This window comes from Chenopodium album, chromosome 20 (assembly GCF_948465745.1).
Source record: "Chenopodium album chromosome 20, dcCheAlbu1.1, whole genome shotgun sequence".
Lineage (NCBI taxonomy): Eukaryota > Viridiplantae > Streptophyta > Magnoliopsida > Caryophyllales > Amaranthaceae > Chenopodium > Chenopodium album.
In genome coordinates this window covers 756,030-779,635 of record NC_137853.1, presented here as the reverse complement: position 1 = coordinate 779,635, position 23,606 = coordinate 756,030, and the positions used below count along the sequence as shown (strand labels likewise).

At 36.2% G+C, this 23,606-nt stretch overlaps 3 protein-coding genes across 3 annotated transcripts; all 3 read right to left on the bottom strand.

The window, feature by feature from the left end:
- Positions 1-357: 357 nt before the first annotated feature.
- LOC145597980 (non-specific lipid transfer protein GPI-anchored 7-like) lies at positions 358-4,179 on the bottom strand. Its single transcript, XM_081654260.1, has 3 exons — positions 3,755-4,179; positions 2,844-2,882; positions 358-717 (listed from the first exon to the last, which is right to left on the bottom strand). The coding sequence occupies exons 1-3, from the start codon at positions 4,065-4,067 to the stop codon at positions 623-625; spliced, it is 447 nt and encodes a 148-aa protein (XP_081510386.1). The 5' UTR covers positions 4,068-4,179; the 3' UTR covers positions 358-622.
- A 1,142-nt stretch (positions 4,180-5,321) lies between these two features.
- On the bottom strand, positions 5,322-7,885 carry LOC145599157 (non-specific lipid transfer protein GPI-anchored 9-like). The gene is made up of 3 exons (XM_081655568.1): positions 7,452-7,885; positions 7,063-7,125; positions 5,322-5,594 (listed from the first exon to the last, which is right to left on the bottom strand). The coding sequence occupies exons 1-3, from the start codon at positions 7,768-7,770 to the stop codon at positions 5,482-5,484; spliced, it is 495 nt and encodes a 164-aa protein (XP_081511694.1). The 5' UTR covers positions 7,771-7,885; the 3' UTR covers positions 5,322-5,481.
- Positions 7,886-16,113: 8,228 nt separating this feature from the next.
- On the bottom strand, positions 16,114-16,958 carry LOC145599077 (non-specific lipid transfer protein GPI-anchored 3-like). The gene is made up of 3 exons (XM_081655488.1): positions 16,634-16,958; positions 16,401-16,460; positions 16,114-16,124 (listed from the first exon to the last, which is right to left on the bottom strand). Exons 1-3 carry the CDS (start codon positions 16,956-16,958, stop codon positions 16,114-16,116), a joined length of 396 nt encoding a protein of 131 aa, XP_081511614.1.
- Between the last annotated feature and the right edge of the window lie 6,648 nt (positions 16,959-23,606).

The following is a 23,606-nucleotide window of genomic DNA, read 5'->3' as shown; positions in this document are numbered from 1 at the left end:
TGTGACATGATCCGTTGCAGGTAGGTCTCCAAATATTACAATATAGAATTGACCATATTACAGCCATTTTAACTGTTGGTGCCTAGTACTCCAAGTAGCTTTAGCCATTTTACACAGGCCGATGGCGCATGGCGGTACTGTACTGACTTATGCTGTGAAAGACCGAGATTAGATAATTAGTTTGCTGTCAAGGAGCTTGTACCCTCCAATTTTATCCATCCTATTTTCAATTTGAATAGGGAGTTTTCTTGAGTTGAACATAGTTTTGGCAGTGATGGGTTAAGAATCTGATTGATGAAATTTCTTTCTGGTCTTTTCAAAGACTACTTATTCTCTATAGTAAAGAAACACTCTGTAAGAAATTAATCAAAACATAAATATAAGGTAATTTTTACCCTTTTTTAATTAATCGTTTTACACTACTCAATTACTCATAACACATTATAAAATTGACATACACTGTCGTCATAAAATAAAGATATACCGTAATACTCGTACAACAGGGGATAAATAAATTCATAAACAGCCGAGTCAAACAATGATCAACCTTTGATTTAACGTGGAGCAAACTGAAATGGTAATGAAAATATACGTGAAAATTGAAGATACATGCAATGACAATCTAATAGAACATGAAGAATGCTCCAACCATGGGTAAGATGGCTACTAATCCAGCTCCTGTAATCCTGCCAGCAGCATTGCCAGGAGGACTGCTTCCTGCAAAGATTTTTCAACCAAAGATGTAAACTTATGTCAGTTCATTCAAATTACAGAAAATTTGTCAAGAAAGTTCAATTACCTGTTTTTTTGTCAATTAGGAAGTAATAGGAACAAATCCAACCCAAATCAGGCTTTGCATGAATTCAAAGTTACAATAATACAGACAGAATTTCCAAATACTGTACAATTTTGCAAGCAGTAAACTCAATTTCAGTACCAAGCATATCAGCAGAAGTAGATCAGACCGACATATCTAGTATGAAATACAAACGTCTACAACTCCCATCAAAATTTCACATTGCATAATAGAATTCCATGAAATACAAACGTCTCTAACTCCCATCAAAATTTCACATTGCATAATAGAATTCCATAAAATACAAACGTCTCCAACTCCCATCTAACTTAGAGAGTTTTCATTCAATTGATTGCAGATTTAGTGCTCTAACACCTTTTGCACTTTATAAAAGTTGGAGGGAAGAGTGAAGCATTAGATTTCCTTTCCTTTTACCTAGTCCATATAATTTTTGGAAATCCACCAACTAATCTCATAGCAAAAGGCAGAACATTGGCCCTCATGCGACAAAGTTTTATCTTAAAGACCTTACCGAGTTGATTTTAAGATGGGAGGAGTAAATACTTTAGTTCCTGACCCTTTCTGCCGTTTCCCTTTTTTCTTGATGGAGGGAAGAGAAGACGAGCATTGCTTATATGACAACTTACTGCTTGTTTAGACCTAAGAATGGTTTTTTCCTTTTTCTCCCATACAAAGTGATCAATTTTTTTTAGTAAGTTCTCTTCAAAATGCTAGATTCGGAAAGATAAGAGTTAAGAAGAGAAAACCAGGATAGCACGCATGTAATGATGTAATCATGAAAAGAGACCAGCAAAAGAGCGTGAACTAAGGTGCTAGTGTCACATTAATGGACATAGGTAATAGATGGAGGGGTTAGCTGTGCTAGGCGAGGAGGGGCTGGTATGGTGGATTCGCAAAGATTGAGTCATCAAGAGATACAAAGATGGAAGTGCCAGTAAATGAATAATAGTCGAGGTATGTATACGGGACATGACCATCACAGCTGGCTGTTTGAGAAACATCTAAATACAGAGATCCAGAGACGTTTAATGCTAGTCAAGATAGTTAGCCAGGACTTGGAATGTCCCAAATTAATTCAAACCTAACACTAATGCATTCAATTAACATATCCTTGTTTGATGACACATCAATTGGCATCATGAAGGTAATAGATGGAACAATATTTTTTTGTCCAATACTCTTAAGAAACAACACACCAAACTTCAACGATACTTACAAAATGCATGGCATGTTTTCAGCATAACAAATGGAGGTTGCTAAGGATTTTCAAGATACTTAGGTGGATTAGAATCAAAATGAGACTACAAACCTCGACAATCACAAGCTACTACTCTGTATGATAGGAGAAATTTGGACAGAGTTTTGATATGGCTTTGATATTTCAAAAGCTAAACTTTATTCTTTCAACACCTCTATGTGGAAGAACAATTTTCTGTGTTCCAAGAATGCAAATTTGATCACCCATTAATAAGTATCAAACGGGGATGTGTCTACAAAGTTTGAAGTCTACGATTAAAATAAAAATAAACTTCGTAGCATGTTCATACCCTATGAACACCTGTGCTTATACTAGTACTAGTTATAAGTTCTAAGCAATGATAATAATTGAGTCAAAATAGCAAGCAAGACACCCATATCTAGGTCGACATTTTTATGAGTCCGAGTAACATAGGTCTATGGTACCGGTAACTAGTACTCGTATGTGTTGTTGTGCTGACAATTCTTCACAAGAAACAAATGCTCAAGGTATCCAAAGAATTATGTTCCATCACATTAGTTACCCACTTACCCTCCTCCCCTCATATTTACAACAACCAACTAATCAACCACCACCAACATTTAATCTGTGTCCAAAGTAGGAGTGTAGGACATAACAAATATGGACATGGCATTCAAGCAAAGTACGGACTACACGTTATTTTCAAGTACAGCACAACTAGCAACATTGAAAATGACTAAAAAAAGTAAATCAATTATTCAAATTCTAAGGCTTTAAACCAAATGACAAAGAAGAAAAGTATGTTACCTGAAGGAGTTGAAGTTGAAGGTGGGGAATTTGCTAAACCTGGCCAAGGGGGAATAATTATACATAGAAGAAAGTATTAGAACAATAACACCAAAGTATACTACATATATAGAAAGTAAATAGCCACTATTGACAATATTAAGTTAGAAAGTATTAAAACATCCATTACACTAATCGACACGTGATTCATCATACATTCTAAAATTACTTATGAAATGTCAGGTTGCATATAAGAGATAAACACATACGAAGTAACTTGGAAGGGTAGTCCTCTTTTTTTTTTTTTTTCGATTTCATTAATTGGTGGTCACATGGAGTCAAGTACAATTCAACCAAGTTGAAATTGGTTGAATTATTTCAAATACACTGGTAGGGTAATATTATTGAGCTTAACATTTTCATTTTTTGTTCGCGGTATTATACACTTGTATTATTACCAAGTACCAATCTACTACACTTGTATTATTAACAACTACTAGTCTACTATGACATACAAATTGAAAAAGATTTCACAACAAGAGACTAGCAGTCTTCTTGTTGAACTTTCTTTATGCAACTTCTTAACTTTTTTTTTTTTTTTCCACCTAGTTGAATCATCAAAATGCATGTGAAAACAAAACAGTATTTCCTTTTAGACGATTTTTTTTTTTTTTTTGGGTCTTAGTTTGACTTTTCAATCAACAATATCAAGGAGATTTAATTCAATAATTTTCAATAGAATAATCAAGCTCATAAAGAACACAATTGATCAAGCAACAAATAGTCAATCACTCAATTCCAATGAAAAACATGTAATTTTTTTTAAAAAAAATTCCCAAACAAATAAGTTCATAATAAATAAACCAATCAAACAACCCAAATGAATCAAAATAATGATAATTAAGAAAAATAAATAAGATAAAAGGACAGACCTTTGCAAATATCAGGAGATTTGCCAGTATCAATATGACAAAGCTTAGGAAGATTCATAGCTTGAGTAATATTAATATTAAAAGCTTGAACTAAAGCCGGATTATTGTATATATTGCATAAGCATTGCTTTTCATTGGTCACTGCTTCTTTAAGTGGGTTACAGCAGCTCGGCGGCGGCGTAGTGGTGGAGTTCAAGTAGCTTACGCACGCCGTTAGCTTCGACGCGCATGATGGTGTTTCACCTGAGCTCTGACCCGCTGCTAGCTCTGCCACTAGCGCTAGCGCCAATAATACAGCAATGATTTTGATCATGGTTAAAGAAAGTAAGAAAGATGGTTTTCTTGTGTATTGGGAAATTTTCTTGTGATTGTTCTGAACTTTTGAAGGTTGGAATGTGGTTTTATGGGTTTGGAAATGAAGGGGCAGGTGAAAGTGGGGCCTTTATAGAAGATGACTAGTATGAATGAGTGTGAACATTTGTATAGTCATTGAAAATTGGTGGTAAAAAAATTCTCTTCAATCCCACCACGTCTAGCAGTCCAGCGCTTAATATTCTACTCCCTCCGTTTTTTTCTTTTTTATATGGATCACTTTGACAATTGCATTATTATATTATACATCATTAGATTCGTCATAATGTCTAGTTTCATTATATAATTTTGTTACAATTTTTACTAGTATACAATTAAAAATATTTATGGTCAAAATAGTGTGTCGGCAATGTGTCGGTCAAACTAATGCATTAAAAAAAAAAAAGACGCAGAGGAGTACTTTTAAAGAGGGGTGAATGAAATTCAATATGTTGGTTGATGAAAATTGATCCCAACATCTCTTATAACCGGAAGGTAGCTCTAACTACTTGAGCTATTCCCCGCTTTCATGAAATTCAATAGTGACTCTTATTTCATTTTGACTCCGATATCATGTTAACAGACTAAGTCAATTAAAAAGTATACATTAGAGTGAGGTACAGGCTAACAAAAAAGCATATAAAAATTCTGTTGAAAAGTTGTAAGAGTGTTGAATGGGGTTGACTTTGTTAATTGCTTCGTAGCATAAAAACATTCTCTTGAAAAGTTTCAAGATATTGGACTTACCTTGCTCAATATCTTATCGTAAACATTCTAACTATTTGTTGATCAAGGATAATAAACAATCCAATTTCAGCCTTCTAATTAGCTAGAGTGGTTGACGCTGTAGCTTGGATGGTTTGATTTTATTTAGATGATTCTAATTGTCTTGTACCAACTAAGAACAAGAATTAAACATGCTAACACAACTCCTCTAAATAAGGTAGAGCTATAGAGGAATAAGTACACTTCTTTGAGTGCCAGGAGAAGTCACGGACTCACGGCTATAGCCCGGCTTCACCAAAGAGTAGTTGGTAGAGATTTCAGCTTATCTATACCAACTGCGATTCTTTCAGCTTAAGTAATGTTCCAAACCATGAGCATGGTTTTAAGAGACTACACTGTTATAACAATTTACAATTTTATCAAGGTCAATGAATCAATGACAGGATTAGACAATACCAGGTATAACATCAAATTGTGATGGAAGAAAGCACATAAAAATTAATTAGATACTCAGGAAAATGTTCAAATACTGAATGGCCTCATCAGGATTGATGTCTTCCACAATAATGATATGATGATTATGATCATCATGGAATAATTCCAGATTACACAAGTTAATTAAAGATATCAAAAGAGCAGAAAAGCACATACTAAAACATTGTATATGCCCCAAACATAAGTAAGATAGAAACTATTCCAACCGAACCAGCCCCTGTGATCTTAGGGGCAGCATTGCCAGGAGGACTGCTTGTAGACGCGCTTCCTGCAAAGATTGATCAGATGATTACAGAGCTTAGTTCAGTACATCCAAATTACATGGGTTTCATGCAAATTAATGTGTTAAGAGGTTGGTCATGCTACCAAATAAAATTAACATCAAAACCCATCAACATAATCTTACCACATGACCACATGGAAAAGAAATCACCCCTTTGTTCCCTTTAGGGAGAAAAAGAGTGTGTGTGTGTGGAGGGGGGGGGGGGGGGGTATTTGGAACCATCAAAGAGCATTTTACATGTTCAACTCTACACTATATGTGGGAATGGCCCTGAAAGGCCTGAATCAATTCCACATCTGTTCTTTCGATGTTATTACAAAGCTCAGATAATGTAGCAGATCAAGCGATGGCTTGGACTGAATGCAGACCACTAACTTCAGCAGTGTTCAGATGGACTACTTTAGGAGAAAATGAGCCATGCAAACTATTTCAGATATAGGTATAGTGCTTTTGATATTAGTGGTTATTAACAGGTTGTGTTTCTGCTAGTTTTTGTTAGCCTTGGGGAAGGGGGTATTGCCCTCCCCTTGGTCTTGACTAGGTTGTAACTGGTCAGCTAATCAGATTGTTCAGAAAAATAGAAAATTTCTCAAACTATTATCCCTCTTCATTCTTTTCAAATGCATTCGAGGAAAAAACAAGAATACCATGCAACAGAGATGAGTAAACGGGGGTTAAAGAGGGCAGTGTGGGATATTGGTGACAAAAGGTGATAGTGGTGGGAGAAAGGGCTGGGCTAGTAAGCCATCTTGCCAATCGCAACTGGCTGATTATAATGAAAGTCATCTTAGGGAGTAGTATCACCTTTAATCGCAAACTCCTGACTACTAACAGTCTAAGTCAACTTTAATATCATTAGCCTTTCTTCATAACACCAATGAATCAATTGGCATCATAAAAGGTACTTAGGATAGACCGACAGACAGCAATCTTGTATAATTTTGCTTAAGAAGTAGCTCAACAATTTTCAAAAACGCTTAAAATAAGGAGAAGCTAAGGTTCCTTTACCTAAGCTAAGGTGCTAGAAAAGGTTTCCAAGTGGTGCAATTAGTCACTTGCAAACAAAGTACTACAAGCACAAGACGGGGCGGTCTCTAGAGGCCAATTGTACCAAAGTTATATACAACAAATCCAGCTAAACTAGCTAAACTTATGTCGACGCCTCAATCAAAACTTTAACTAAATCAAGATATCGAAACAAACCACTTGATCAAGTGAACTCATGATAGTGACTCCACCCCACCCACTCCACAACAACCAAAAAAACCACCATCCCCATTTATTTTTTCTTCCCAATTTGTCACAGACACAATGTATCAATCCAAAAAAGCACTCAATTTTGCAACTAGTATTATTGTCATTTGTCACACACAATGTAAAAAACCAAAAATAGAAAGTAAGAAAAATCAAACTTGAAAAGGCCATTCCAAAAATGGAAACTTTTTTTTTTTACCTGGAGGAGTTGGGGTTGATCCAGCGGCAGGTGAAGAAGATGAAGCTGGGGCTTGGGCTAAATCTGAACAAAAGGGTACAAAAATCAATAAATAATTAATCACACATTCATAAGTATTCAAAATAATTCAACAATACGAGTAATTGGACTATAGGATTGCAAATCAACAATATATAAAATCAATCAAAACCCAATAATAACATATAGAATCAAAAACATCGAAATTTACAGAACAATTTTGATACAAAATTGAATAACTCGATTGCAAATTAAACAGTAATTTCACACTAATATTACTTAAATTATCATATGCAAACAAAGAAATGATATTTTTACAAAATCAAAACTTTAAAACCAAAATCAAGGGAAAAATTGAAAAAATAACAAACCTTTGCAAAAGGTGGAGGGATCTTTGACAGTATTAATATGACAAAGAGTGATGAGATTAAGAGCTTGAGTAACATTAATATGAAAAGCTTGAATTAAAGCAGGATTATTATAAATATTGCAAAGACATTTTTTTTCATTAGTGACGGCTTCTTTGAGTGGAGTACAACAGCTTGTATCCGGCGTTTTGGTGGCGTTTAAATAAGAGAAACACGGCGCTAGCTTTGTTGCGCACGAGGGTATTCCGTCCGACCCTTGCGCCGCCGTGGAAGCTACTAGCGCCGCCAGAACCACCACCACCACCGCCGACAATTTACCCATTTCTAAAGAATGTTTTTTTTTATTGGAATGATTTTATTCACGGAGTCACGGGGGTTTAACTATTTAAGTGTAGTTTAGGACTTAAGGTTAGGTTTTATAGAGTTTTTGTTTAGAGGATTTTATTGGAACTTATCTTACATTAGGTTTTGACTCAAGTCTATCTTGAAATGTGTATCTATCCATTTACAGAGTAATGTATTTTGCATTTTTGTGTTACGTTTGGCAATTTTTTTTATATGTGGCTGGCCATGTCGTGTAGTCGGGTTACTCGAGTTAGTCGGACACTCGGTCAAGGGTTATTTGAGGGTTCGGTCAGGAGTACTCAAGGGGTTACTGGTCAGGAGTTACTCGAGGGGTTACTCGGCCAGAGGTAATTCAAGTAACCCTTGTCACACGGTGTGACCAACCATACAAGAAAATCCCCTTTACGTTTCCCCTTTACATTTTGTTAAAAAGATATGGATTAATTTTAAAGATTGAAATTTAATCACATTTGTTATTGACCTAAGTCTATCCTAAAATGATTTGATGTGTAAATCACATAAATGTATTATATCAATCAATCAATCAATCAATCAAAGCCTTAATCCCAAAAGTGGGGTCGGCTAACATGAACCAAATTTGATTATTCCGTGTAGTCATCAACATAAATCTTTCTCCTCCATCCCTTACGATCCAAAACTTCATCCTCACGTAAATCCATGCACTTCATATCCTTCCTCACTCCTTCCAACCAAGTCATCTTTGGTCTCCCTCTTCCTCGTTTAATCCCTCCAGGGTCCCACTCTTCCACTCTTCGCACCGGTGCACCCTCGGGTCTCCGTCTTACATGTCCAAACCAACGCAGACGATTTTCCCTTAATTTATCTACAATGCCCGCCACACCTACTTTCTTGCGAATAACCTCATTTCTGATTCTATCTCTTAAAGTGTTTCCACACATCCACCTTAACATGCGCATTTCCGTAACCTCCATCTTTTTAATATGCTCTTTCTTAGAAGCCCAACATTCTGTACCATAGAGCAACACTGGTCTTATGGCAGTCCTGTAGAATTTTCCCTTCAACTTTAAGGGAATGCTGCGGTCGCATAGCACTCCCGTGGCCGCTCTCCATTTAAGCCACCCTGACTTAATCCTGTGGGTCACGTCTTGATCAATGTCACCATTCTTCTGGATGATCGACCCTAGGTACTTAAAACATTCACTCATGGTCAAATCCTTTCCATCCAAACTCACCACTTCATTGCTTGTCCCCCTCTGAGTGCCAAAACGACATACCAAATATTCAGTCTTACTCCGACTTAGCTTAAACCCTCTAGATTCCAACCTTTGCCTCCATTGCTCCAACTTGACATTAACCCCATCCTTAGTCTCATCCACCAAAACGATATCATCTGCGAACAGCATACACCATGGAACCTCATCTTGAATTGGTCTAGTTAATTCGTCTAGAACCGTTGCAAAAAGAAAAGGGCTTAATGCAGACCCTTGATGCAATCCGATTGTAATAGGGAAATCTTTTGTCAACCCTCCGCATGTCCTCACATTTGTTGACACATCCCGATACATATCCTTAACTAGGTCTACATACCTTCGTGGGATACCTTTCTTCAACATTGCCCACCAAAGTATCTCTCTTGGCACCTTGTCATATGCCTTCTCTAAATCAATAAAGACCATATGAAGATCTTTCTTCTTTACCCTATAAAACTCCATCATTTGTCTTATCAAATGGATTGCCTCCATAGTAGATCTCCCAGGCATAAAACCAAATTGGTTATTTGAAATGCTTGTGCATGCCCTCAACCTTTGTTCAATCACCCTTTCCCACAACTTCATAGTATGGCTCATAAGCTTAATTCCTCGATAGTTAGAACAATCTTGAGCGTCTCCTTTGTTTTTATAAACCGGGACCAAGGTGCTCTTCCTCCAATCTTGTGGGATCCTTGTAGCCGTCCATATCTTGTTGAAAAGGTTTGTTAACCAATCAATACCAATCTTACCCAAACACCTCCACACCTCTATCGGTACCCCATCAGGGCCAACCGCCTTCTTAGGTTTCATCTTCCTCAGTGCAATCTCCACCTCTACTCTCCTAATCCTTCGCACATACTCCATGTTGATTTCTTCATCACTCATAGAGGTATCTCCTATCACAACTCCATTACTTCCATTAAATAATTCATCGAAGTACCCCTTCCACCTGTCCTTGATGCCCTCCTCTTGCACTAGGACCATTTGGTTCTTATCTTTGACACACTTCACCATGCCAATATCCTTCCTTGCCTCTTGTCTTCTCTTTGCCATCTTATAAATGATCCTTTCTCCCTCCTTGGAATCAAGCTTTTCATAAACCTCCTGATATGCCTTTTCTTTTGCTTGGCGAACAGCTGCCTTTGCCTTACTCTTAGCCTCCTTATACGCTGCAAAGGTTTCATCACTCCTACATTTTCCTAAGGCTTGATAGCATTCCCTTTTTTGCTTAATTACTGCTTTCACCTCTTCATTCCACCACGAAGTATCTCTCTGTACCGAAGTTCTTCCCCTTACTTCCCCTAAGACCTCTTTGGCCACTCTTAGGAAACAGTTCTTCATTCGTAACCAGGTCATGTCCGGATCCACCTCTCCATCCCAATCCGCTTCTTCAATTACCTTTTCTGTAAAAACCTTAGCTTTTGCATCCCTTAGGGTCCACCATCTTATCCTTGGTTCTTCTTGTCTAACTTTTTTCTTCGCCTTCTCTTTCAGACGAATAGTCATTACCAATAGCCGGTGTTGGGTGACCACACTCTCCCCTGGGATAACCTTACAGTTTATGCAACTTTGTCTATCTATGCTCCTTGTGAGCAGGAAGTCTATTTGAGTTGCATTTGCTCCATTCCGAAAAGTTATCAAGTGTGAATCCCTCTTCTTAAACCAAGTATTAGCCAAAATTAAATCATATGATTGGGCAAAATCCATAATAGCTTCACCACCGGCGTCCCTCTGCCCATACCCAAAGCCTCCATGGACACTCTCATAGCCATCTCGGCTCGCCCCAACGTGCCCATTTAGATCCCCTCCAATATATAACTTCTCTGAGTGGTGGACACCCTGCACCACCTCGTCTAGGTCCTCCCAAAATTGTCGTTTCTCTTCTGCATCTAAACCCACTTGGGGAGCATAAGCACTGATAACATTCACAATCTCCTTGCCACATAGCAACTTCAGCCTTATCAACCTATCGTTCTTCCGATAGACCTCGATCACCTCTTTTGCCAACCTCTCATCGAGAACCACACCAACTCCGTTCCTAGCTCCACCATTCCTTGTTCTGTGGCTCGTTTCTTGCCCAACATACCATACCTTATACCCCAAAACCAAGCCTCGAGCTCCTTCTCCTGTCCATCTTGTCTCTTGGAGGCACATGATGTTCACGCGTCGTCTTTTCATTACTTCTACCAATTCTGCTGATTTTCCCGTAAGAGACCCCACATTCCAAGAACCAATCCGCAAACTAAATTCTTTTCTCCCACGCTCCCTCCTGATCCCAACTCCAAGTCCTTGATTATTTAACACCACAATTGGGCAATATGGCGCGTCGCTTCTGGGCGACGACCTAGCAACCCTTACATACTTATCACTGCACCCGGGTCTGGGAAGTGCAGCGCGTCGCTCAGTAGGGAACGCCCCAATGGCACGCCCTTGCTCATTTGACACCACACTCGGGCAATGTGGCGCGTCGCTTCTGGGCGACGACCTAGCAACCCTTGCATACTTATCACTACACCCGGGTCTAGGAAGTGCAGCGCGTCGCTGAGTAGGGAACGCCCCCACGAAAATATCTGTTTGGCTCATGTCATGGGATGTGACGAAGTTTTATACTGGCTGTCACTGGCCTACCGTAACCCTCCTCCTTTATCCAGGCTTGGGACTGGCAGCGGGAAACCCACTGGCGGAGTTACATAAATGTATTATATGAAGTATTTATTTATTTATTTATTTATATTTAAACTGTGTTTCACCTTTTTATTAAAAAAAGTTATGGAGTAATTTTGAAGATTGAGCTTTAACCACATATTGTTATTAACTCAAGTCTATCTCAAAATGACTAAATGAATAGATTACGTGGTTAAAATGACAATTAAAAAGCTTTGATCTCTTGTTATCATGAATTTGGGAAGAACCGCCAATTAATTAGTAACAACGAACTAACAAATGTCTAGCCGATGAGTAGAGTTTAGCTTGAGTATACTTGTTAGCAAGTCTTAAAGATTTAAAATATTTAAAACAAGTATAATCAAGCTAGACTTCTTGAATCTAATTTTTATAATCTTGATAGAATTTATAGTGTGAAACGTAGATGGTTAGAGTTATCGACATACTCCCATGTAAGTGATTTGATTTATAGCGACACATATTGTAATGAAGACATGGAGAGTAGGGCCAATTTGAGTTAGCACATGGTGCAAAATTATTATAACTTGTAACAAGATGTGAAAATGAAGATCACAGCAGGAACATGAATATGTCTTCTCTGTATAATTCATTTGTCCCTCAATTCACAATCAGTAGATTACATACACAAACATGATGTAACTTGAGATTAGTAGTTTTAGTGCAAATTCAAATTAACTGGGACAAACTAACATATATATGCATCTTAGTATCTTAGGGAGAATTTATTACTTTTTAAATGCTACTTGAGTAAATTTGGCAAAGGTCAAGTTGGCACGCGGGCAACTCGTGGACTTCATTTATTGAAATTTGGCATAGGGTGAACCGGATGGAGCATCAAATTTTTTTTATAAAGAACAAATGGAGAAATTATGCAATTATTTCCCTTTTATTGGGTGAATACATCAATACTGGAAAGAGATTGAAGAACGATCAAAAGGACCCAGGTCCATAGGCTCTCAATAGAACATCAAAGTTTCACAAAAGCAAGAAAAAGCCCAATCATTTGATCCAGTTCAAGCAATGTTATTGACCCAGCTCACTTTCCTTAGTCCATACTTACAATATTTTTAATGCCAATCAATTTCATGTAATTTTGTACTTCTTAATGTTAGATAATATATTAGTATTATCTTGTTAATATTCTGTAAAGATATATCCTTGTGTAATTTAGGTAATCTCATAATTAGGTTGTAAACCCTATATTATTGAATGAATGAGAATGCCTCCGGTAAGGAGAATTACACTATTCTACATGGTATCAGATTCCTCCTAGGGTTTTTTTTTCCTCTCTATTCTCTCAAACCCTACACGATCCTAGGCCTTGCCGTCACTATTCTCCTCCGGTCAGCCGTCAACCTCCATGGCTGGTGACGACGCAACCCATCCTCCCCCTCCTCCTCCTCCCCCTCATCCTCCACACAACCCTAACACTCCCCCGGCCTTTGCTGTTCCAAACATCAAAAACCTATTAAGTGTAACTCTTGATCAGGAAGAAGCACAATATGCTACATGGGCAGAACTCTTTCAAATTCACTCTTGTGCGTATAACTTTCAAGACCATATTGACTCTGAGGTATCTCGACCGACGGGGATTGATGACGCAACATGGAAGAGGCTTGATGCAATTGTGAAGAATTGGATCTACGGAACCATTTCTAAGGACCTTGTTCAAACAATCATGAAACCGGGTGCCACGGCTCTAGAACTATGGACCCGTCTCGAGGAGATTTTTCATGATAATAAGCATACTAAGGCTGTGTATCTAGAAGAGCAATTTTCCAACACGAAGCTTGAACATTACACTAACATGAGTGATTATTGTAGGCAAATTAAGCTTCTTGCGGATCAACTAGCCAACGTTGATTGCCCGGTTTCCGATCAAAAGATGGTTATGCAATTAATTGCCGGACTCACCGAGGGTGAGTATGATACTGTTGCTGCCATAGTTTCACAAGCCGAGCCAACTCCGAGCTTCAACAAGGTGCGATCCATGTTCTTATTGGAGGAGACTAGGAAGAACAAACAAAAGGAGCAAGGTCAAGCCTTTATGGCCCAAACCTCGCAGGCCGTTGGTCATTAATGGCACTGGTGAATTTTTTAAAAACTGGATGGTATTTGGTGAATTCTGAAAAATCCGATGGCATTTGGTGAATTTTTAAATTGCTCAGTGGCATTTGGTGAAATAGCCGAATAAATAAAATATTAATGTATATAGCTAGTCTGATCTTATGGCTTAGCTTATTAGTGGCTTATACCAATTAAGTCTGCGCAAATAATGTCTTGAAGATTATAGAAAAATTTATCGCAAGAATTCTTGAATATTTCTGTAAATCACGCATGTACTCAACATCACCTCATATGGTGGTAGTAATAAAATAAAACATCATTATTGTTATTTTCTCAACAATATACGAGCAGTAGTACCTAAAAAGTTGGCAAGGATATTCGCTAGAATATTATTCCCTTAGTCCCTTTAATATTGTGCGGCCATTGAATAAAAAATTTTGGTCAAAATTTAAAAATCTATTACCATAATATAATGTTAATATTTAGCTTTTTATATTTTTATATGTATGAATAGAAAAATAAAAATGATAAAATCGTTTAAAAGTAAGACAAATTTTGGAGACCATGAAAAGTCAAATAAGCAAAATATTAGGGATGGAGGGAGTAATATATACTATGAAAAGTACAATGCATACGTATTACTAATTGATTAATTGCTTTTAAAATATGACCTTCAGATATATATATACTTCGACACTTCGTATATACCAAGCAAAACTTGGTGAAGTTGGTGAGGAACTCACCTTGTGACTTTGAAGTTACAAGTTCAAGCCTAATCAATTACATTTGCTTGGGAGTAAGGGTATTCACTTACCTGCCCTACTCTCAAGCACCAAATGTAGGTCTCATGTTATATTGGGTTAATTGTACTAATATAAGTTTTAAAAATACAAACAAGTGGTACTTTTAAGGCAAAATTACTCACAGTGACACAAGCTTTGTGGTGTTTTACAATTATTTACAATTATATAATTGACACAACTTGTATCAGTTGTTAGATTGACACTAAGTTGCTAGAAAAAAGACATAAATGACATCGAATAATCAATTTACTTAATTATCTTTAAACCATCATAAAAGCATAAAAATCCTTTTCAACATTCATTTATTTGCAAATAGTTCTTACTATGATGGTAAAAAAGATTGTATAGATGACCGATGTAAAGTAAATTTAAGTATTTAACGCCTTGTTTTATGTCTACTTAATTCTTTTTTGTAAGCAAGTTGGTGTCAATTCAACAATTGATATAAGTTCGTGTCAATTATTTGCAACACACTTTAAAATGGTTTCAATGAATGTAATGTTTTTTGGCTCAATTTTATCTCATATTGGTACAATACTTTACCATAATGATGAGATAAAATAGTATCAATGGGCATTTATTATTGTCATCATTTACGAGAGTAATTATTGGCTTTAACTTTCTTTGTTGTGACTGGTAATAGATATGAGAAAAAATATTAGGGATTGAGAATTTATATCTTTTTAAACATTACATGAGTACATTTAGCATTGCATAGGTCGAGTTGGCACGCTAGCAACTGTATTCATGATTTTACGGACATCATTTTTGAAATATGGCCTAACTTCATGACAATGGGTTGTACATAAATGTTTTTTTTTAAAAAAAATTGCCGAAGTGACCTGACTAGTTGGAGATTAAACATAGAAAATAACAAAAAGTAGAAATAATCAAGCGGTCTGTTTGCACAACATGACCTGCTTAGTTGGAGATGAAATAATGTAGGCTAAGTATGGACCCAATTAATGCATGGAAGTTCAAACTAATAATCACACTTACTAGTTTTGATTTTTCCTTCACGCATTTTAAAAATAGTGGATCGGTTTACCATGTGGATTTGCATAACTTAACTCTTGCTTTTTAGGTTATATAATCAAAACTGCAAAATGTTCTTAGGGTATATTAGTACCATTGTACTACTTATTGCCTCGTTAATATACTTGGTATATACAGTTTAAAGATTACTATATTATCGCATCATCTAATGATTCAATCTAATTGCTTGTTGGTATATTGCTTGCATGATATTTTATGTGATTGAGGTAATAATGGATGTAAGAGAACTTTATTTTAGAAAGGCTCATTTTTGTTACAACTTCCCATAAAAGAAAAAAGAGAAAAGAAAAAAAAAACATTAAAAAAATCACAACAAATAGCATTTTTAAATTAATAAAGTACTCAAATTACAAAGAGCATCATGGAGCAATTATGCAATTTTTTCTCCTTTATTGGGTGAGCAGAAATAACAAAAGAAGAAACAAGCCCAAACATTTGATCCAGTCCAAGCAATGTTATTGACCCAGCTGACATTCCTTAATCCATACCTACAAATTTTTTAATGCCAATCAATTTCATGTACAATCATAACATTAATCTAAATAAGTCCCCTTACAAAAACAATGAAAGATATATAATTTCAAAAAAAAAGAAAAAGAAAAAAAAGGAAAATATATTTAGTGAAAACTTACAAAACTGAAGGTCGAATAAAACCAAATTGTACAATTAATTTTTTACCAGGATCATATATAAATCTCTAAATAATTAGTTTATATTAAGATGAAATGAAAATCAAAATTATGTAAAAAGACATAATTTCAAACCTGAAGTTGGAGCTGTAGCTGGAGACATTGATGGAGCCGGAGCCGGAGCCAGAGCCAACGCTGTTGTTAGAAAAACAATATCACGTCAGGAACCATTGCATGTTTCGTTTCATAACAAATTAGTTGTCACGTTATTTCAACTTTCAATAATCAATTGTCACATTATTTCAACTTTCAACCATGACTATATAGTACGTACGTATGTACTAGTAGATTAATTTGGAGGAAGTTACCTTCGCATTGAGCAAGTATATCAAATTGGATGTCACAACGTTGTGGTAGAGTAAGTGCCTCAGTAACATTAAGACTCAAAGTCTGGATTATCTCAATGCTGCTAAAGATGGTACAAAGGCAAGAAAGATCATTTTTAACCACCATCTCTAGGGGTTGGCAACATGCGGCGGGTGGTACAGCGGTTGTCGAGTTAACGAACGGGCCACAAGGATCAAGCTCCGTAACACAATCTGGTACGTCAACTCCATCTTGTGCTTGTGCTGCTAGCGGTGTTGACACCAATAGCACCACCATCAAAGCAGCCAAGCACACCACTTTGCTCATTTTGTTTTCTTAATTACTTTGTAAATTATACCTTGACAATAATATACGAAGTACGAATTTAATGATTTTACTTGTTTGTTAAATTTTTATACTCATTCTGATTTCTATTTATAGACTTATATTTTGGGTATGTATGTAAGTAGCTTTTTAAATATAAAAAGTAATTTTGTTAATTACTACGTATTTATTTGACTAGTAGTGCAAGATGATGAATGAAATTTCCGTTTACATTTGAGCTTAATGTTGTTTTTGCAAATATATGATTGACCATTTCTTTTTTTCATTTTTTTTTCAAATAATGAAAATGCAACATGTAAGTGCTTTATTATTTTTTGAAAGAATCTCCTTTGAGAGTTAACATCTAGCTAGTTGACCTTTTCGATCAGTATTGTAAAATCTTATATTTTTAAGTATGTAATTCTTTTCGTAGCAAGTTGTTTTTGGTTGAATGGTTGAACGAATGAATTTCATTCAACATAATTATAAGTATAGTTATCCATTATTCTCTATTATATTGTAAATGCTAGGATGAGAATAATTTTAATTCTTATATATACAACTAAAGATGGGCACGGGCCGTGCCGGCACGCGGGCGGCACGGGCCCGGCACGACTCCGGCACGGCCCGGCACGGGCACGGTGGCCGGCACGGCACGGCACGGCGGCACGCCGGCGTGCCGTGGGCCGTGCCGTGAACAAATTTTTTGGGACCGGCACGGGCACGGCCCGTGGCACGGCGGGCGGCACGGTGGCCGGCACGTGGGCCGGCACGCCGGCACGACCCGCCGGCACGGCACGTGGCACGGCCCGGCACGGCCAGGCACGGCCCGGCACGGCCAGGCACGGCACGGCACGGCACGGCCCGTGCCGTTGGAATATGGCCGTTTATGGCCGTTTTCCAACAGCTATAAACGGCCATATTTTCCACCCCATTTCCCACCCAAATCCCCTATAAATACCTCATATTTTCCTCCAAAATTTTCACAATTCATCAACTCATCTCTTCTCTCTTATTCTCTAATTTTCTTACTCCCAAATTCTCAATTCTCAAATTCCTAAAAAACATACAATCTTCCTCTCTTTTGTGAAAAGAAAAAAAAAATTCCTACTCTCTTATAAATTTTACATTTTTACTATTATTACTTGTACTAGTCTACTACCAAAAAAAAAAAAAAAAAAAAAATTGTTATATTTACATTCGGGAAATTAAAAATTCGGGAAATTATAAATTTGGGAAAGCATTGAAGCGTCATTGTAAGATCTAACTCAACTTTATTTTAATTTGTTATTGTTATTGTTATTGTTATTGTTACTATTATTAATTTATTATCATTATTACTATTATTATTATTATTATTATTATTATTATTATTATTATTATTATTATTATTATTATTATTATTATTATTGGAACTACTTAATTATATAAAAACTACTTTCTATTTTAATTGTGGGTTATTTGGATTGTTGAAATCTGTCTAAGGCGGGATTTGGGCTCTGGACAACGTCGCTCCTAACCTCTCCTACCTGGGATCTCATTGATCCAAGTAATCTACTATTATTATAATTATTTTTGAAAATTTAATTTATATAAAAACTACTTACTAATTAATTCTCATTGATCTCATTGTTGTTAATTGTTACTTTGTTATTGTTAGTTGTGTTATTATTATTAATTAATCATGGCATCAAACCCGAACGTTTCCTCCTCCTCTAGAAAAGCCAAGTCAACACGTAGGGAATCACCAAACCCAAACACTTCAATGTCTATGCCCCCCCCTAACATGCCCTTTCCCTCTCCTAACATGCCCTTTCCAAACACTTCCACCCCTTTCTTTCATCCCCAAAACACGGGAGGGCAAGAACAAATGGATGATATGGCTCCTTGGACCCAATTTCAACAAACCCAATTTCAACAATATGAATTTCCTTTTCCTCCTCCTCCTCCTTCCCAAGGTAGCCAAACACAAGCTTGCGGGTCGAGTGAACCATCCACCCATAATCCTAACATATTAGAGTGGTGTACCGAAGAGGATTTTGCTCAAACCAAAAGAAAGAGTGGATGTTGGGTACATTATCAATTAAGTAAAGATGGAAAAAAATGCAAGTGTCGGACTTGTGGTAAAATTTTCTCGGCCGATACCAAGGGAGGGACGGGACACCTTACTAGGCATACAAAAAAATGTGGTGGACCATCTAGTGATCCAACCCAACCTAAAATTTCTCAATTCCATCCACAAGGTTTCATTTACAATTACGAGAGAGATAGGGATGAACTTGGGAGAATGCTTGTACATGCAGAACAACCTTTTCTTTTCGCCGAAAATGATGCCTTCAACAACTATATTAACCGAGCACTACAACCAAAACACAAAAAAATGTCCCGAAAAACCGTTCGATCTGCTGCCATGAAGACTTATCTAGAGTACAAATTGAAATTAGTAAATGAATTAGCTAATCTTCCTTGTAGAGTTTCTTTAACCGCCGATGCATGGGATGGTGGGTACGGACTTCACTATTTATGTGTTACTTGTCATTGGTTAGATAATGAGTGGATGTTACAAAAACGCATCATTCATTTCAAAATGCTTGAATACCCTCATACCGGTCTTAACATTTCACATCATTTAATGGAAGCTATTGATGCATATAGTCTTAGGGATAAAATCATGTCTATGACTTTCGATAACGCAACTTCTATGACATATAGTGCGAATTTGGTTAAACCCCAATTAACCGATTTAGTATTAGATGGAGAAGCACTTCATGTTAGATGCATTTGTCATGTTCTTAACTTGTGTGTGAAGGATGGAACACAAGCAATTGGTCCATTTTATCACAAAATACGGAGTGCTATTTGCACTATTAATAGCTCTAACATGAGATATCAAGAATGGAAAGGTTTTTGCAGGCAACAACGGATTAAAACCATAAAAATAGCACCGGATTGTCCAACTAGGTGGAACTCCACCTATGAAATGTTGAGTCGGGCAATCGAGTACAAGGTTCATTTAACACTTTTTTATAATATGAAATATCCACAAAATGCTTTACTTGAAGATGATTGGGCTAATTGTGAAAAATATATGCAGTTTTTACAATTACTATATGGTATGACACATTGTTTTTCTTCTGTATATAATCCTTGTGCTCATTCTTTTCTTAGCAATGCATGTTTACTTGCACAACTTTTTGCGGAACACCGATCAGAACATGTTTATCGTGGATATCTTCCATCCATGGAGGATAAATGGCGTAAATATTACACCGATATTCCTAAGATTTATATTTTTGCTTCCATTTTAGATCCTAGACAAAAATATGATGGCACCTTTTTATTAATTGATATTTATTATAGTAACATGAATTTTGAAGATGATGTTGAAACTTTTAAGAATAAGGTGACGGATGAGTTTTTTAATTTATATAATGTTTATGAAAGTAAATATGGAACCGTGTCTCGATTTGCCCCTTCTCAAACATCCAAAAATGTAAGTAAACGGGCCAAAGGTTTATTTGCACAAGCTGCTAACTTGATGTCTAAGTATTCAGGTACAGAATCATCATCATCTAGGAGAACTCAAAGCGATGTTTCGGAGTTGCAAATGTACTTAAGTTACGACTTCATGAAAGGCATGGACGATGAAGAGAAGTTTGGCCTCGACATCCTCGATTGGTGGAAATCACAAGCCGTGAAACATCCAATTTTGTCGGCAATGGCTCGTGATATTTTTGCTATCCAAGTCTCCTCCGTTGCTTCCGAAAGAGCTTTTAGTGCGTCGGGAAGAGTTCTAGACGATAGAAGAACAAGACTAAAACCCGAAACACTTGAAATGTGTGTTTGCTTCAAGGATTGGTTGGATGCCGAAACTCGTTCTCAAGATCGTACTTATGCACAAAACGACGACGATGAAGGAACGTCGACTTCTTTTAGTTCTCAATCCACTCAATTGGCGGATGAACTTGAACCTCTAGGAGACGAAGACGAAGATGAAGACGAAGGCGAAGACGAAGGCGAAGACGAAGACGACCAATAATAATTACATGATTACATATTTACATTATACACTATTGTATTCTTTTTGTATTATCGAACTTCGTATTCCGTATAATAAATGAAGTTATTCAATATTCATACACTGTTGTACGATTTTTAATTATCATTACTTATTTTGTAATTTTGTATTATTGAATTATCGTACATTCGTACGGTCGTACCGGCTACCGTCATATAATAAAATAAGTTATTCTTCAATTTTTTGTGTTTTCGGATTATCGCACTAGTATTTTTTTTTTTTATTATATGCATTTTTGTTTTTAATTCGTTTTTTTTTAACATTTATTTTTTTTTTTTAAAAAAAAAAAATAAAAAATAAATTAAGGTCGGCACGGTTTGGCCCGCGGCCCGGCACGGCACGGCCCGCTAGGCACGTGGGCCGTGCCGTGCCGTGGGCTGGGGTGTGCCAATTTCAGGCACGGCACGGCACGGCCCGCCGCGGAGCCGGCACGGCACGGCACGGCACGGCCGCCACCCCGGCACGGCCAGGCACGGCCCGCGGCGGCACGGGCACGGCCCGTGCCCATGTTTATATACAACTATTAAATATAACCAAAGGTGATAGTTAGGATCTAGGATCTGTTGTCTTATTTTGTAAAGGCTAGGATGAGAATATTTTAAATTCTTATAAAAATATTTAATATACAAAGTCTGCGCAATTAATATCTTCAAGAAATATTAAAAAATTGATAGCGAGAGCCAATAGTGAGGCTATATATATGAAGTTTCCTTGAATATTTCTGTTATCACGCATGTACTCATCATCAGTTCATCACCTTCATATGGTGGCAGTAAAAAATAATACAACATTGTTATTATTTTCAATATTAGATTAGTGGTAGCTAATAAGTTGGCTAGGATATTCCCTTGACTATTACGAAATACAATGTGTACATAGCATACTACTAGTACTAAATCAATTACTTTTAAAATATAACCTTAATATACACTTCCTCAGTTTTTTTTAGTTGACACCGTTTGACTTTTACACTATTCACACAACACACTTGACTCACTTTTATGGTTTATAGATACGATAAAACATATTCATGCGGGATCTTGTTTGAATCGTTTCAATGTATATATATTTTATTAATATCCACTTTTTATAATTTTACAATGTTGATAATTAGAGATATTGATCGTTAAAAACATGCATAGGCAAACGTGATAATAGAAAGGTGTCAATTAAAAAAATCAGAGGAAGTACTTCTTACACAACTATACAAGTTGTTTATTTATTTATTTATTTTATGGTTATATCTCTAATTGATCTCCATTCGGCGAAAAAGCTAGGTATTCAACTCAATGATGTTATAGATCTAAGACTTTGGACAACAAATTTGGTGTCTATGTTATGATGAGAAATAATGAAGGTGCATGATATTGTGACTGGTAAGGAAATAAAAAATGAGAGTGAAAATATTGTTAATTTGAAAATTAGTTGTACTATTTTGGGGATAATAATGCTTTGATATCTTGTAATTCAGCTAGATTCGAACCCAGAACCTCCTACACATAAAGGTAATATATTTATCATCTCAACCAACTTTATTTATGTTTTAAATTTCACATACAATATTGTATATTATTTCTTTCACTTATTAATTTAAGTAAATTAGAGGTAATGTTAATTCATTTATTTTTCACAAGATTAGAATATAAATACATATGAGGGAAAAAAAAAGTAACACCGAGGCAATTAAAAAAGTACACAAACTATCAATCCGGGTCTTAGGGCATCGCCCGGGACACACACTAGTTACATATGAAATGTATTACAGTCTTTACGGAGTAAATTTACTTATTCGAAAAAAAAACATTTTATTTCTTACTCTGAGCATAAAATTAAAAGAGCGTATAAGGTCATTTTAATGACTATAATCCAATTATATACAGTATCTAAGAGAACAAAAGGTTAATAATTTAACTGATATGCTAAGTTATGAATTATTGTAGATTTATAGAACTAGTATGAGGGCTATTGTAAGAACAATAATGTGATAGTAATATAAATTTCAAACAAAGTGTCGTGAAATTCGAAAATGAATTATAGCCACCAATCCAATACAACCTCAAATGTTACCAATCAAAGAGATTAAATTCATCAATCCAATAAAACAATCTAAAAAACAATAAATCATTATACTCCGTTTTTTCATACTATGTATGGACGCGGATATATAATATATAGTTACAATAATAAGAGTGACATTAATCAAGATATACATGTGTGTCCCAGTTGGGTATGTAAACGTTCCTAATAGAACATTAATCCTGCCACCAGCAACATCAAGCTAGAAATTGGTCCTGTCCATGTAACGCTGTTTGCACCACTTTTTCCTGCAAGATTAATTTAGATGAATTTGAATAATAAGTTGATTCAATTTACTTTGATATATTATATTAAAACTATGTGGCAACTAACACGTACGAGGTGAAAAGTATGGGCCTGTTCTCTTCAGATTATTTTTAGTTCAATTCAGATCTTAATTTCCCTCTCTCATAAAATATTCAGTTCAGTTCAGTTCAGTTCAGTCAATCAGAACATACCCTATGTCTATAATAATTCAACTTGTTACTAATTTGTTA

Coding starts and splice junctions, on each gene's coding strand:
- LOC145597980 (XM_081654260.1), bottom strand. CDS start 4,067: ATGATCAAAATCATTGCTGTATTATTGGCGCTAGCGCTAGTGGCAGAG. Junction 2,883..3,754: donor ATCTCCTGATATTTGCAAAG/GTCTGTCCTTTT, acceptor CCCCTTGGCCAG/GTTTAGCAAATTCCCCACCT. Junction 718..2,843: donor TTCAACTTCAACTCCTTCAG/GTAACATACTTT, acceptor AAATCTTTGCAG/GAAGCAGTCCTCCTGGCAAT.
- LOC145599157 (XM_081655568.1), bottom strand. CDS start 7,770: ATGGGTAAATTGTCGGCGGTGGTGGTGGTGGTTCTGGCGGCGCTAGTA. Junction 7,126..7,451: donor TCCCTCCACCTTTTGCAAAG/GTTTGTTATTTT, acceptor CCTTTTGTTCAG/ATTTAGCCCAAGCCCCAGCT. Junction 5,595..7,062: donor ATCAACCCCAACTCCTCCAG/GTAAAAAAAAAA, acceptor CAATCTTTGCAG/GAAGCGCGTCTACAAGCAGT.
- LOC145599077 (XM_081655488.1), bottom strand. CDS start 16,958: ATGAGCAAAGTGGTGTGCTTGGCTGCTTTGATGGTGGTGCTATTGGTG. Junction 16,461..16,633: donor TATACTTGCTCAATGCGAAG/GTAACTTCCTCC, acceptor TTCTAACAACAG/CGTTGGCTCTGGCTCCGGCT.